The following is a 15,379-nucleotide window of genomic DNA, read 5'->3' as shown; positions in this document are numbered from 1 at the left end:
TTGGTTTAGTTGGTCTGTTGGTCATTCGGTAGCTTTTTTTTGGTCTGTCTGTTGGTTGGATGGGTGAGTTGGGTGGTTGGTTGGGTTCATTGTTGCTCAGCTGGTCAGTTGCTTTATTGGTTGGTGGGTCAGTGGGTTCGTTTGCTGCGTGGGTTGGATCAGTTGGTCTGTTTGTTTGTTGTGTGGCTTAGGTGATTGTTTGTTGGATGCTCACTTGCTTTGTTGGTTAGTTGGTTGGCTGGTTTCTTTGTCAGTTAGTTTTGTAGGTTGGTGGTTGGCCTTCGGTGCGTGGTTGGTCTGTAACATACCAAGTGTACCTGCAACTGGCCAGCAACCAGGCCAGGGTGTACCTTACCACTCTACCAAATTCAGCTGGATTTGTCTCCAGCCAACCGGTGACAATTAAGAGGACAAGCACTATAGAAAATGAATAGATGTGTATTTGTAGTATATGATATACTTCCTATATAAAGCTCTATCCAATAAATACTCTTGGTATTTTCTATTTTTTGACATGTGGTTCCAGTATGAAGACCTTGTTTGAAGGTCATGTCAGCACCAGGGCGTAAACGTTAGACCTTTTTGTGGTCAGGGTAAATGTACGAGGTCTCCCCGCGGGAGCACTCTTTGCCTCTCTTTAATCGGCGTGTAACAGGCTCTTGTAGAGCCAAACTGTCTGCGACACATCAGCACTTAGAAATAAAACCCTCCCTTAGCCAAGTCTGTCATGGCTGCGGTTGGAAAACAGACAGACAAACACGAGACACCGGGCGTGGAAAATACACACAGGGACGAAGCCTGGATCCAAACCAACTTTTGCTGTCAATCAAAACAAAGACTTATGTGATAATGGAATGAGCATTAACCTCTGAACTGCAGAGAACGGGTGAAACAATGGTAGTAATAACAAAGACGGCCAGCAGGTGGCAGCAGAGTACAAGAGATGAACCAGGGCCATGTTGCAAACAAGCTCATTTACCCACAGTTCTAAACAGATTTGTGAATAATGATGAAACTTAGCTATATTCTAATGCTAATTGCTGCAAAACGGAAACAGATAGAAATGTACTTTTTTCCTGATGAAAGAAGAGACTCTAATCTTTCCTTTGGTACGTTCCATGTTTTTATAGCAATAGAACGCAATATTCTAAAATCCATTAAAACAACCGGGAGCAAAGGGGGTTGCTTCAGTGAAAATGGCTCTGAGTGAATGAGTTAAAAGAAGTTAACCACGATAAGATAAGACCAATTGTAATTTTGTTGGGCTGTTCTGGAGTGTATAGCATATTTGCTGAATGATAATAAACATTAACTGAGACTTACTTAATAAAAATTTAAAAAAAAGAATAACTTTTAAAATAAAAGTTTAAAATGTATGCCACTGACTACTTTTCACGTTCTCCACACGTATTCAATCCTGTTTGATTTGAATCAATGTTCTGGTTCAAAACACAGGCCCTTCAAGGCGATTGCAATGCATTAAGCCAGCCGACTCGCAAGACCTGTTTGCTCCCTAAATGAATTTGAAGGGGGCCGGGGGCTAACAAGGTTTTGGGGGGGGGGGGGGGGGTCGAGGGAGGGCTTGTCATCCCAGCTCCTCTATTTATGGATTATTGTTTAAAAAGTAGATTCTTCACCATTCTGTTTTATATCAACTGGGAATTAAGGAGCTGAAGGGAAATTGTGTTTGCTTCTGTAGAACATGAATGGGCAGCTAGCAGGCACATGCAGGGCAGCAAATGTGGTTATGTCATTGCTCTTGGCAAGCTATTAGCTCCAGTAATACTCTCATATTACCAATTCATGTTTTTTTGTGCGCTTTCTGAAACGCCTTAAGAAGCCCTGTCAAAATGGGAATTGGTGTCAAGGAGGTATGTTGAGCTAATTCCAGCCTGGGTTGTTTGTGGAAGCTACGTAGAGTCTGCACTCTGAATTTAGAGTTGTTCATCTTCTGTGTGTTACCACTTTATGCTGCAATGTTGTGTTTTACTGTAAAATATGCAGCGTAATTAAAAGCAAGAAGAAGAGGCAGAGGTCCCCAACTAAACTCCAGTAATAGTCATTCCCACAGAGAAGAGAGAATTTATGCCTGTGAGTATTGCATGCTGCTTTGTGTGTGTTAAAGTAGCAATTTTTTTGAACTTTTTAAATTACCATAATATCTAAGCTAACTCCTATAAGCACGTCTATGGCATTTCGCATTATATGATAGCATTAAGCTAACAGACTTGCGACAAAATGACATGGTTTGGGTGATTAAATACGCAAAGTTTCATTTTCTTTTATGTGTCCGTTTTAAAGTCAACGTTAACTGGGAGAGACAAACAGTTTGAAGCAAGCATGCGAGGCCACATTTGGAAAACAAGTGAAAATGAATGTGTTGCTAAGGAGTACTTTCAAAAATGTGTTTTAATGGTAATGATTTACACCTATCACAGGTAGTTTGTAAAATATCCCCCATGATAAACGGGTTTAGTGTAAACAGTTTTGGGATCATATTTTATGGTATATATACAGTTTATCATTTACCTCCAGTCCCCAAAAAATTATGTCTTTTGAACCCTCGCCTTTTGTCAGGTCAAAGTGCCGCAGCACTACCCAGTGAGCCACAGTGGGCTTGCAAAAATTGACGTCTTTAGCTGTCGATGGCAGTGAATGAGTTAATATATACAGTATATATATATATATATATATATACGCACACACACAGAAAAAATGAGAAACATTTCACGTTGCTGCAAAAAAGAGTAGTATATCAACATTTTTTCGATTTCCCCGCACACAACGCTCACAAGCAAAGTGTTCCCGTCACCTCGTTAAACCCTCCGAGAACAATATTGAACCAGAAATCTGAATCTGCGGTTTAATGGGCAAAAATGCACGCGGGGGCCTCATTGTTAAAGTAGCGAACATTTCTTGAACGGACCATTTTTAAAGTGGCCCTCGCCCGTCCAATATGCATCTGACTATTTAGAGGCGACGCTAGAAGCGAGGGCTATTACTGGCCCGATAAGTCCATTAGCATTACCTTTGACACAATAATGGATGTGAGATACAATTTTGGGCTCTCCATTTTGTATTTCTAAGGATAATAGGGGGATTATCTGGAAGGCCTTCTGCCGCTGCACTCAAGAGCGAGACCACGCTGAGGACAGAGGGCCCCAGCAACAGTTGTTTTTGCACACCACACTCTCGCCAAGACTCTCTCCTAAGATTAAGCATGTCATTATTCTATTAAGGACCTACAATTTTTGTAATGGCCGTGGCAGTGGTCGGCAGAAGTGCACGAGGCTTCTTCAATATCCTGGACATTATTTGCTCGTTTAGTTAAATGATCTTTCTAATTACTCCTAATGAGGCTGTCTCCCTCGTTCTGATGTGGCCGCGTCTTAATATGGCGTGGCATTCTTTTTCTTTTTTTTCCTTCTCACAGGGGGGGGGGGGGATAATGACCTCTCAGGAGGCTCGGCCGCACGCTGCACATGTGGCAAATTGCCTTGTTTCCTGCCATCTTGTCTTCCTGCAAATTGCTAAATTGAGTTTCAGGGCCCGTAGCATTAGAACGCTTAAGTTTGCTTTCTCGGTTCTTTCGAATGATTGGCTCAGCTCTGCTCTTGCTTATTTGCAGAGTGCATGCTTCTATACTGCATGTATATTCACTTTGTAATGACGGATTGTGCAAGTTGAAAAGGGAGTCCATGATTCATGAGCGAGTTCTTTTTGTGAACTTCTATCAATTGAAGTTAGAATGAGCTATCCCTAACCTATGCCAACACAATTGTAAAGTCACAAGTACAAGACAGTGTTGACATGAGATTAATTTTGTTCTGTGACCACAAAAACACTCCCGCAAATCACGTTTTCCCATTGAAAAGAATAGAAATGCCTTTAATCCGTTCCAACCTTCACCTGATGTGCCTTTCATGGCCACCAAGGGGCAGTGAAAGACAGCACTGTACTGAAAAAATAAAGAATATATGCCAGGGATGGGAATCTGGTGGCCTGCGGGCCGCATGCAACCCCTGACCAGACTCTGATTGGCCCCTATTTTTATTTTATTTTATTTTATTTTATTTTATTTTATTTTATTTTATTTTATTTTATTTTATTTTATTTTATTTTATTTTATTTTATTTTATTTTATTTTATTTTATTTTATTTATAATCAAATATTTTTTTGCAGATATGGATATGCAGGGCAACCATAGCCGGCCTACTTCAATCTAAAAAGTGAGTTGATTTTTGTTTTTCAGCAGTTTTGTGCTTTGAATGATAAATTGTATGAGCCTTTTGCAATTGAAACATTGACCCATTCATATGTGGTTATTTTATGGTTTGCTTGCTTCAAACTCCTTGTTGTTATAGGATAGCGGATCTTTTATACATGCATTGAAAAATGTATTGTGAAAATGTAACTGCACTCAATGTGATCCTCGGTTTACGAAGGTGTTCCTTCACAAAAAAATTATAAAAATGTTTGTAATTAAGCTTAGAATGCTGAATATTTATTTAATTTTTCAGGCATTACCTTATTTAAAGTGATTATGAATGTCTCTTTAGCCCCAGCCTCCATGAGGACAGAAGACGAAAGTTATTAGATAGCACAGGCGTACCTAATATTTTGTCCAGAGCGAGGCCGCCCGGGCTCTCCGTCTTCCTCCCACAGTTCCCATTACCCCCATCATAAATTACACGCCCGCGTGACTTGCGCTCGAATGTAAAAAGGCACAACGCGTCATCTCGACAAATCTTCATCCGCACGCCACGTCCGGCTGTCTCTTTGCACTTTAAACCACTTCAAATCATTTTCATGGCAACCGCTATTAAAATGTGGCACCTCCACCTATTCATCTTTTTGGGGATGTGTGTGTGTGTGTGTGTGGGGGGGGGGGGGGGGTAGTGGGCCTTGCATTCTGTCATTGCATCTCCACACACGTGTGCGTTGCCGTAAATCAAACCGGTCAGGTCGGCTCATGCAGATTTGGTCTCGTCACGGCTGATGACATAACGACCACTTTGGAAGCTCGTAAACAGCTTCATTCAAGCAAACCTACTTTTCATAAGCTCCCTTCCTCGCCCTCCCTAACATGTGTCACAAATTCATCTCTTCTCGTCTTGTCGGCCGTTGGTCATAAATCACTTCCGCTCTCTCGCCTTTTAACCGGAAACACAAGGCGTGTGCTGCTTCCCCGACTGGGTCAGGTGTCATCTGCGAGGCCACTGGAGCTTGGCTATGATCCTGATTGGCTAACGTGCGTAATGTAGCCATTAGCTAGTGCAGTGTGTGTGCCTCCTTTGTACTGTACATGAGGTGACACCCAAGGAAAGTGACTTTTATCACTTCCCATCAAGCACAAGGCATTTAAGTGTGCGTGTGTGTTGTAAAAGGATGCCGGGCTTTAAAAAGGGCGTAAATCAACACACTATATTTAATGTCAAGTTTTAACATATAAAGTAAAGTAGCTAGCTGACATCATTTAAACAACGGGCCTCACAGTCAAACGGTTCTGGGTTTGAATCTTGACTCTGGTCTTCCAGTGTGGAGTTTTGTCAGTTAGCAATCAACGTGCATGTTTTTGGAATGTGGGGGACCAAGATTTGAACCCGGAACTCCAAAGTGTGGGGCAGACGTGCTAACCACTAGCTCATCGAACTTAAAGGGATACTTGACTCATTGAGCCATTTTCAGCGGGTAAAAAGTTCATATTTTGTCCAGAATTAATTTGATAATTTCATTATTTTTCATTTACAAATAATAACTTTAAAAACTAGTTTTTCCACTTGTTGTCGACTGAAGATGTGCTGAGGAAGTAGGTAACGACCAATCATAGCTCACCTGTTTTCTGGGTTAGGTCAGCAAACTGAGCCATGATTGGTCCGTTACCTTCCTCAGCACAGGTGATGTCATCTTCAGTCAATGGCATGTGGAAAATTTAGCTTGTAAAGTGAATTCATTCTGGACAAAATATGAACATTTTACTGCTGAAAAGGACTCAATGAGTCAAGTATCCCTTTCAGCGAACGGCTGTTCCTGCAAGACAAATTTTATTTTTTCCAACGTTAAAGCTTTAAAGTCTTTCAAAAATGTTTCCAAAAACGCACTTGACACAAAACAAATGCACCCAATTTGGACTGAAATAGAAAATTTATTGAATGAGGTTATTCCCGGAGCGCTAAATGACAATAAAAACGATGACATTTGTGTTCCGTAAATGGAAGAATTGCGTTTTTAATTGTTAAAAATAATATATTGAGAAGGAATTAAATCAACTTTATTTTAGTGTGATATGAAGCCTAAACTGGTGGGAGGGAGTTCAAATAAAAATAAAAGATAGAAAATGATTAGAATGAATAATACACATGGTGTATTTCATACATATAGGGAAGCTTGGTCGCCTTCTCATGAGACTTACTGCATATGAATGCCTCCCGTCCTCATACAATCACTACACAGGCTATGGCGGGGGTGTCCAAACTGCGGCCCTGGAAACATTTGCATCCATTTTTTTTTTTTTACATCATGCAGCACAATATTAAAAAATAAAATATTATTTGAGACGGCCCTGTAATGTCATCTAAATAAAATACAAGGTGATGATGTTTGACAAAAGGAGGAAAAGCCACATCCAACTATTATGATGACTACGTCCAATAAATTGGTTTGATATGGAGGTTTTCCAGTTAAGACGCACACAAAAAAACATTTTGCAACTAAAACAGTAACAAAATGTTTTCAGCCTTGACACTCAAAAGTCTTGTATCACAAATCATATTTCCCCATTGAAATGCATGGAAATGTCATTAATTCGTTCCAGCCAACCCTATAAAACTGACAAAATAATTTTTACGTGTTTTTTTTTTTCAGGAAAATGGTACTCTATAATAGTATCTATAATACTGTAGTATCATTTGTTTTCACTTATCCATCGCCTCAAGGGTTATACTACTGTGACATTCGATGCTGTTTGTTAGCCCGCCCTTAGCATTTTGCATTATATGTTAGCATTAAGCTAGGCAAAGCAACATCATTGTTTTAAATACACGTAATCTACTTTGTTTGGTTTGACAAGTAAACTTCAACTGTAGAAAGCCTCTTTTTCGGAAAACGATTTACTAATTCGATCAAAAAAAAATGATGATTGTTGTGGAGTTGAGGTGAGTTGAGTCACTGCCACCATACAGTGCTTGTGTCTCGAAAATCAACAACAAACGGTGGCTCATTTCTCAAAAAACTCGTAAATGCGGTTATTATCTGTAGTTCCGTTTCAGAAACAAAAATGTGCTTTTTTTCTCCATGTCAAGGTCAAATTTGTTAATATTAATGATTCTTAAGTAAACACTGCTTTAAAAAAAACTGTCATGTTAGTACAGATTGTTCTTGTTTTTCTTTGGAATGTGAAAATCTGCTCATTGCAGGTGTGGTTATTTTCTCGTGGGATTACAGGGCCTCTGCCCCCCCCCCCCCCAAAAAAATTGGGCGGGTCTCATCACCTTTAACATAAAGCTGCAATGTAACATTTTACAACACAAATTAAATAAATTAATGTCAAAGTGGCCATCGGAGGAAAAAGTTTGGACACCCCCGCAGGGCTATCTGAACAACAAGGTGTGCGTCCATATCAGTAGTCGACCTTATTGTACAAGTTGTATAAAGGCAAAGCGGGTAGATTGCTCCCGGGGTAGTAGAGCGGCGTGGGGAAGGCGATGGAGCGCGGCACGGGGACGCGCAGCAAGGAGTTCTCCCGGAAAACCAGCGGCATGCCCACCAGAGTCTGCGCCGAGGCGTGCGCCATGTTGGCCGCCTCCAGCTCGGCCGACAGCTGCCGCTTCCATTTGTTCCTGCGGTTCTGAAACCACGTCTTGACCTGCGTCTCGGTCAGCTGCAGGCTGGAGGCCAGGCAGGCGCGCTCCGAGCTGCTCAGGTAGCGCTTCATGTCGAACGTGGACTCCAGCTGGTACACCTGGCTGCGCGAGAACACGGTGCGCGTCTTCTTCTTTGCCGAAGAGCCCTGCAGGTGCTTGTCGGAGGCGTCCGACTGCCGCTCTTCCGACAGCGGGGACAGCAGGGCTCGTTCTTGCTCCTCGTCCTTGTTGTAGTCGTGCAGGAGGGGCGGCCGCCTCGTCAGACCCTCGTCGGTGGACAGGAGCCCCTTGGCGGGACCTGTGGGACCACCAAACGTATATTAGGGTTACTAACACGCCTTGTAGATTCATTCAAATGGAAAGTCTCCTGGGAGGGATGGATGTTGATTGAATACTGTCAGAATGATGTGTCAGGAAAGTTCCAGGACTGGCATTGCAAACTATATTTCAAAACCAAACATTTCCTCTTGTGGGCCAAATGAGCAACAAGCACGTCTACAAAGACATCCTGCAGCATTTTTTTTTTTTTTTTTTCAATGCCATAAGCATCTGACGAGAGCGATCTCCCTCCTCAAACCGTCATGGCTCCTTGGTATTTCTTTCTCAAGCTCAAGTGGGTCATCAACGGAACCCGTTTTGAAGACGTGGACAACGTCGAGATGGTTGGATGACTGAGCTGCAAAGGATCATGGGAGAATTCTCACAGGAGTTCAAGAAAGCTGGGAAAGTCAACATTTGGATTTGAAATATATCTTATGGGACACCACACCTGGAACTTTTCTGACACACTTTGTAAGTAAAATTTAAAATAAAATAAAAAAGGCCAATCTGGAGGGATAATTATTAATTACTTCGACATATCTTCACAGATTCAAACACCAAGTTTTGCATTCTACATTTCTCTAATTTCACATTTAATTTCCGCTTCTGAGCGTTTACACACAATTCCTAGAAAGAAAATTGCAGGTGGGGGGAAAAAAATGAGTTGCCATTGCAAAATGATCACTTGATGCCACCGAATTTGTCATTTTCTGGCAACGTCTCTATGAATGGCCCCAAAGTCCTTTTTGATTTTTAGGTCCGCTTTATTTTGTTTGTTTGCTATTTTTGCAGAGCTGTTTATAATAGCGAAAGAAAACATTTATGCAGATAATAGAAAGAAAAAGAAAAAATTGAATTCCTGTTTTCACTGTACATTCAAAGTAAAAGCCATGAAGACAAATCCAGTGACGCCACTGGAACTTTCAACTCTCTTGCACTAAATCGTTTGTTTGTTTGTTTAATTCAACAATTCTCAACACGTGTTAACGGGACCACCAAGCGTGCTTTCGTGTTATCAACGAGCCTTTTTACGCACGACGATCATTAGCGTCATTTTACGCGTAATTGCTTGAACTTGCTAGAAGTGAGTGAGTGAGTGTGCTCTCTTGCGCTAAAGCCAATGTGACACCCCCCCCCCCCCCCACCTGCCACCCCCATCCTTTTTTTAAAATCAACAATTCTCAACCTGTCAGTGTTAATCTGCCCTCACACACGCTTTCACACACACACACACACACACTCACACTCTGCGCGCCATTTAACGCCCAATTGACGACGCGCGCAGCAAACACGTCCCATCAATTAGCCGCCTCAATCACATTTGAAATAAGAGCAACCGAGTGCAACTCATTATTTTCACCGGCGCTGCGATGAGGGCGAGGATGAAACAAGGGCTGCACGAGCGTCACCCATAAAATTCAATTAGAGCCCAATGTAATTAAAAACCTGACATGTTTTACTTGGATTTAATTATATATATGTACAAGGAAAATAATTTGCCCGGTTTTAAGTCAGCGCAAACAATTTAATGGAGCTCATAATAATAATAACTACAATGTCAGTCAATAAAAATAAACAAACACGGAAGCATTAATTGTAACAGCATTCCGGGTGCATGATTATTTGAAGTTAAGTATAACAATTTACATGCTACATATTATTGTAATCATTTTCTTTATTAGATTGTGCAGTTCGTATCCTCAGTTTAAGTGACCAAAATATTAGAATTTACAATTGCTGGCATTACCTTACCTATTTCACTGTTAGATTACGTTATATATTGCTATGCCTAATAAAATGTCACCATGCACCATAAAGTGAGCTAAAACACTATAATAACCAAAAATGAAATATATTGAATTAATATCAGCATTGAACATCGGATTTTAAAATGGTCCCCAATACTGTCATTATGAAGCTAAATAAGGTGAGCAAAAATATTAATCATTAAAAAAAAAAAAAAAAGATGAAATATAGCATCCAAGGTGAGCATTATTGTACATGTTTGTAAATACACATTTTCTGATAGCTACAGTTTTCTTCTTGGTGCTTATATTGCACGGCTACCTATTGCAGCTAAATAAAGTGACCAAACTACTATAAATAATTATCCGTAGTAATTAAATATTAGTGAATAGCATTAAAAGCAAGCATTATGTGTGTAAATGCATGCACAGAGCTCTTGTATCTGATTGGATTGTGCAGGTGTCCCTAATAAATTGTCCACCGAAATGAGGTGACAAAAAAATGTAGAATAAATGCTTAGTAATAATAAAACATAATAGCGAATTCATAGCATCAAAACGGACAACTATTATATTTTAACCTACACATTTTGAATGCGCTTCTCGATCGTGCAGGTGTACCTAATCAAGTGGCAGCACAATGATAACCAAAATATTAGAAACAGCTGGCGCAACCATCAACAATAATAATCCTTTTTAAAAAATACCGAATAATACGAGTGTATATTTACCTAAGCACGAGAAGGCGTTGTGTTGCCGGTTCTGTCCGCGCGCGTGTCCGTGGGCCGGCTCGGAGCAGAAGCAGTCCGCCGAGTCCTCCCCGCCGCTGCACTCCTCCTCGGAGGACACGGACAGCGTCCTCCTCCGCGCCGCCACTAGTCCCTTGGCGAGCTCCTTGGCACCGGAGCGCGACGGCGGGTGCGGGTGCGGGTGCGCGTGCGGGGCCGGGGTCGGGGCCGCCTCGGACGCAGGCGTGCCCAGGATGGAGCGGATGGTGAAGCTGGAAATGGGCCCCGTCGAGCCCTTGCTCCCGCTGTCTTCTGCGCTACTCATGGTCGCCTCATAACACTTATCGACTTGGGAGCTCTCCTGCGTGGCGTTATTCCGTTATAATGACAAACAACAAGGAGAAAAGAAATAAAACTAAATATACACACGCGCGCGTCTTTTGTCCGCGTAATAGCGCGAGGGGCTTTTTTACATTGAAGTGGAGTTGGAGATGTTTTTTTGTCCGTGCGGCGTCGGGGAACGCGAGTGCATTGGCGGGTCCTCCTCCTCCTCCTCTTCGGAGGCGCTGAGGCTGGCGTGGAGCTCATTTGCATAAAGGTAAGCCCCTCCTGGGCCAATCCCGGCATGACGGTATACTGGCCCGCACATTTTAAAACGGAGAGAGAGGAAACAATGCTGACACTTTTTTGCCTCGACTAAACGTGACACAACTCGATTGCTTTTCGTTTTTGTGTGCTGCATTTTTTTCTCTCATTGTTTTAATTTCCATCCCTTTGTTCCGAATTTTTAAAGCGAAAATGCGACTTTTGCCGGTTTCCATGTGTTCTTTTGCGAATATTGAGAGGGGAATCCGCCGCTGTTGGTGAATGTATACACCATAGAGATGTGATCCACCAGTAATTTAAAAGAAGAAGAAGAAGACCAGGAAGTGGCTGCGCCGTGCGATGACATCTATGAGTTTGCTTTTGTAATTCTTGATAAAACCGTATAGCGTTTCTTTGCTGTTAATTCATATTCGCTCCTTTAATTAATTCCAAAAAGATTTATGTTTTGTCGTTCCCCCAGACATACCTTTACTTTATTTTCCAACATTGCTTTGGGACTACAAACATACGTAATATCCGGTCAAAATGTGCGACGTGTATCCGGTCTTGTCAGCGGTAATTCGCAAAACCTGTTTCCATAGCCAAAATTTGCATTTTATTTATTTTTTCGATATGTTTCAAAATTCACCCAGTTTTATTTCCGCATTTCTTGGAAATTCAAATAAAAATGTGTGGAAAAGTCATTTTAATGAGTAGTTTGCTAAAAATCATTTTTTTGTCATCAGTAGGCAATAACCTGATTATGTAAGCAGGCACGTGCACATACAATTTTAGGGACAAATTAAAACTTTAAGTCCACTGGATAAGCAATTATACACTTTCCCCCCCCCCCCAATTACTTGTTGATGTTCTTTTTAGTGGCGGGGCTCGGTCCCTGTACGTATGCACGTTAAATTTCATGTATATCATATTTCACTAATCACTTGCAAAATGTGTGGTACACGAGCTAGTTTGTGTCACGTGACTCATTATCAGCATTTAAGCATTCATTTGATCGTTAACAAGCTAATCTGCCTTGGAGTGCTGAATGCTGGCTAATTGATTAATTGATTAGCGGTGGTGGGAGGAGAGGTGAGCTGTGACCCCCCCCCTCCCTCCTCCCTCCTCCCTCCTCCCCCCTCCCCATCATCAGGCATGTTAGTGGCGGCGGCGGGACAGCTGCAGGGCTGGAGTAGCCACATGATGCCTGTTTGACTTCTTTCTAAGGGAAGCCCAGACACATTACAAATGGCCGCCTTTAATCACGGTGTCATCGGCCTTCACTTGAAGCCTGAATGCATCAGGACAGGCTGGAGGGCGAGGGGGGGGTGGTTGCAGGGGAAGACCTGCAGATGATTGCAGTGATGCGAGAGGGTCTGTATTGACGCTTCTAATTCAGATTTGACATCATATCATAGCAAATTAGCAATCCCAAAAGAAAGTCATTGGCAAGTGTGCACCAAAAGGTTCGTAATTGCTTAAAGATGTCACAAGATGGCGGCAAATTATGAACTCATCAGTGGCGTTTTCATGATATGTTAGCATTAAGCTAAGAGCTAAGTGTGAAATGAAGGTTGAAATAATTGTAGCAAAGCGAGGTACCACGAAGATAGCGGGGTAGGATGTATACTTTCGTGCTGTCCATGTTTCACAAGGGTGGGGTGGGGGCACACTTTTCGGAACAACACCCCCCCCCCCCCCCTTTCTGGCCACTCTTTACCTATCGCAACAAGCGAACAAGTGCATCCTTATTTTGAAGGAAGGGGGGGGGGGGTGTCAGATGAAGTTATGGCTCGCTTTGATGTGGAAATCAAGCCTCGATAAATATTAAACAACACGCGCTCGTGGATTATGATCTATGGCGTGTCCGGCATCTAGAATCAGGAAATTACCAGAGAAAATGATATCGATAAATTTTCTAAGTATAAACGTTGATTATGTTTCGATTTTCATTCAAGAAAGAAAGGGGGCCCTGCTCTTTTCTCCTTTTTTTCCCTCTTTTTTTCCCTCCTTTCCTCATGTGTGGCTGTGAGAGAGTTGTAAATGCGAGCGGAGCCCCCCCCACCCCCCACCCCCACCCCCGGAGGTGCAGCATTTTATGTAATGTGAGTGTGGAAATGAACTGGGTAATTTATTGGAAAACACAAAGTCAGGAAGATTGGATCAGCACCGCCTATCCGAGAGCTCCTATCCATCAAGTTCCAATTAACAAGCTAACCATTGACTTTTAATGGCTTTCCAATCTACTGCCCTGATAGACTCATCAATTCCTCGGGGAGAAATTAAGAAAATCGACCGCCAAACGCCTCCTCCTCCTCCTCGCCCCCATCCTCTCCCCCCCTCCCACCCTGCGGCTTGCCGGTGTCATTCTTCACGGCAACTATATGTCAAATTAAAAACACAATTAAAATTTAAACCGTTCCAATCAGACACGGCCTCGCAACCTATGTTTCACTTAATGGAACCTTGATGAAAATCGGATGCTCGCCTTCCATCACCTTGCGAGTTCTTTGCAAACAAGGCCGTGCGTGCACGCGCTTATATGTTTGCTAGGAGCGTGCGTGTGGCCGACGGATTCTTAGTACGCGCTGAACGGAAGCGAGAAATCAGATGTGATTTCTGTGCGCAATTACGCACGCACTTTTTTTTTTTTTTAGAGCCAAAATAAACGTCTGGCATTCTGGTCGAGGCTGGACTCGGATACCCCGGATGTAATTTGCTTCATTGTAATTCTCGATATAAACGCCTCAACTAGCTTTATTTTCAGAACAAAAATATTGGCGACAAATGAATTTACGCACAACTTCATCTCTGCAACTAAAACTTGGTCTGACCTAAAAAAAGAAAAGAAAAATATATCAATACGGCTTAAAATCAGCCCCAAATGTCTAATCATGTAATGGGATTTATTTTTGGGGACAATGGAAATTATCGAGTGGTAATTTTATTTCCAATTTATGCGCCCAACATCAAGGTCACCATCCTGCAGAGTTGCGCGCGCTGGCCTGACTTAACGCCCGCAATGTGCACGCATGCATGCATGCAGACGTGGACGGTCGATACATGCTGTCCTGCGCGCGCGTGTGTAAGGGTCGGGGGTGGGGGTGGGGGTGGGGGGGGGTATAGGAAGGGAGTAATGCGGGCTCTCTATCTCTAATCTATTCATTTGCGGTAATGGAGTGGCGTGAAGCGTGCGTGTGCGCGCGCTAAAGGTGCACGTCGATAACGATGATGATGATGAAGATGATGATGATGGCGAGGATCGGAGGGAGCATATTGTTTGGAGCATTATTAGTGGTCTCATTAATAGTGCTTGCCGTCTACAGATGTCCACGCAAAATTGACAATACTTGAGTTGAAGTATTCCACGCCAGCGCGGATGTCATTTTAAAGAGGCCGCGCAAAATTCATTTGGATTAAATCGGAATAAGCAGATGCGAATTCTCAATGTTCTATGTGGTCACTTGACAGGACTGTTTTCTTATAAATTATCTATAAAAAGAAACACATTAATGCAGATCATTTTAAAATAAATACTGCAACTAAAACATAATTTTTTTTGTATGTTTAATATAATAATAGAAAGGAAATACTAAAATGAATTTCTAAAATAAAAGGGAATTGGCTCTTTGGCGTGGCTGGATGGTCATTTAAAATACCTAATTGTCTTAATGTAATTGTAAAAAAAAAAAGAAGAATATGCTGCTAAATGGAAATCATAAATATCCATCCAAAATTGGATATCTAGTATTAAAAAAATACGAAATGCAATTAAATATAAAATGAAAGAATAAAGGAATAAATAGCATTATAATTTTTTGGGGCCTGAATTTCATTCTTTTCTTAAATTGCACACACACAAGGAGTTGGTTGGCTGTTTCATGGCATCAAGTGTTGGGTGACACTTGTAGGATCGTGTGTGTTACAAAGTAGCAGCTCAATAATTCATCTCTTATATACTTAGAAGTGTTATACAGTACATGCACTTCAACATTTATGTGCTTCAGATTTTTTTAACGCTTATATAGGCTGCAAAATATTATTTTAATTACTACAGTAATAATAATCAATCTAGTTTAAATACTGTATATATATATTTTTTTTTAAGTCAAATAAAAATGTAGGCCTGTACTTGCT

At 41.7% G+C, this 15,379-nt stretch overlaps 1 protein-coding gene across 1 annotated transcript; it reads right to left on the bottom strand.

Moving 5' to 3' along the window:
* Positions 1 to 6,397: 6,397 nt before the first annotated feature.
* Positions 6,398 to 11,136, bottom strand: hmx2 (H6 family homeobox 2). Its single transcript, XM_077582246.1, has 2 exons — positions 10,661 to 11,136; positions 6,398 to 8,161 (listed from the first exon to the last, which is right to left on the bottom strand). The coding sequence occupies exons 1-2, from the start codon at positions 10,980 to 10,982 to the stop codon at positions 7,620 to 7,622; spliced, it is 864 nt and encodes a 287-aa protein (XP_077438372.1). The 5' UTR covers positions 10,983 to 11,136; the 3' UTR covers positions 6,398 to 7,619.
* Between the last annotated feature and the right edge of the window lie 4,243 nt (positions 11,137 to 15,379).

This window comes from Vanacampus margaritifer, chromosome 12 (assembly GCF_051991255.1).
Source record: "Vanacampus margaritifer isolate UIUO_Vmar chromosome 12, RoL_Vmar_1.0, whole genome shotgun sequence".
NCBI classification, from domain to species: Eukaryota; Metazoa; Chordata; class Actinopteri; order Syngnathiformes; family Syngnathidae; genus Vanacampus; species Vanacampus margaritifer.
Note: the sequence above shows the minus strand (reverse complement) of the source record. Positions and strands in the feature narration are given on the sequence as shown.

Coding starts and splice junctions, on each gene's coding strand:
- hmx2 (XM_077582246.1), bottom strand. CDS start 10,982: ATGAGTAGCGCAGAAGACAGCGGGAGCAAGGGCTCGACGGGGCCCATT. Junction 8,162..10,660: donor CAACGCCTTCTCGTGCTTAG/GTAAATATACAC, acceptor GTGGTCCCACAG/GTCCCGCCAAGGGGCTCCTG.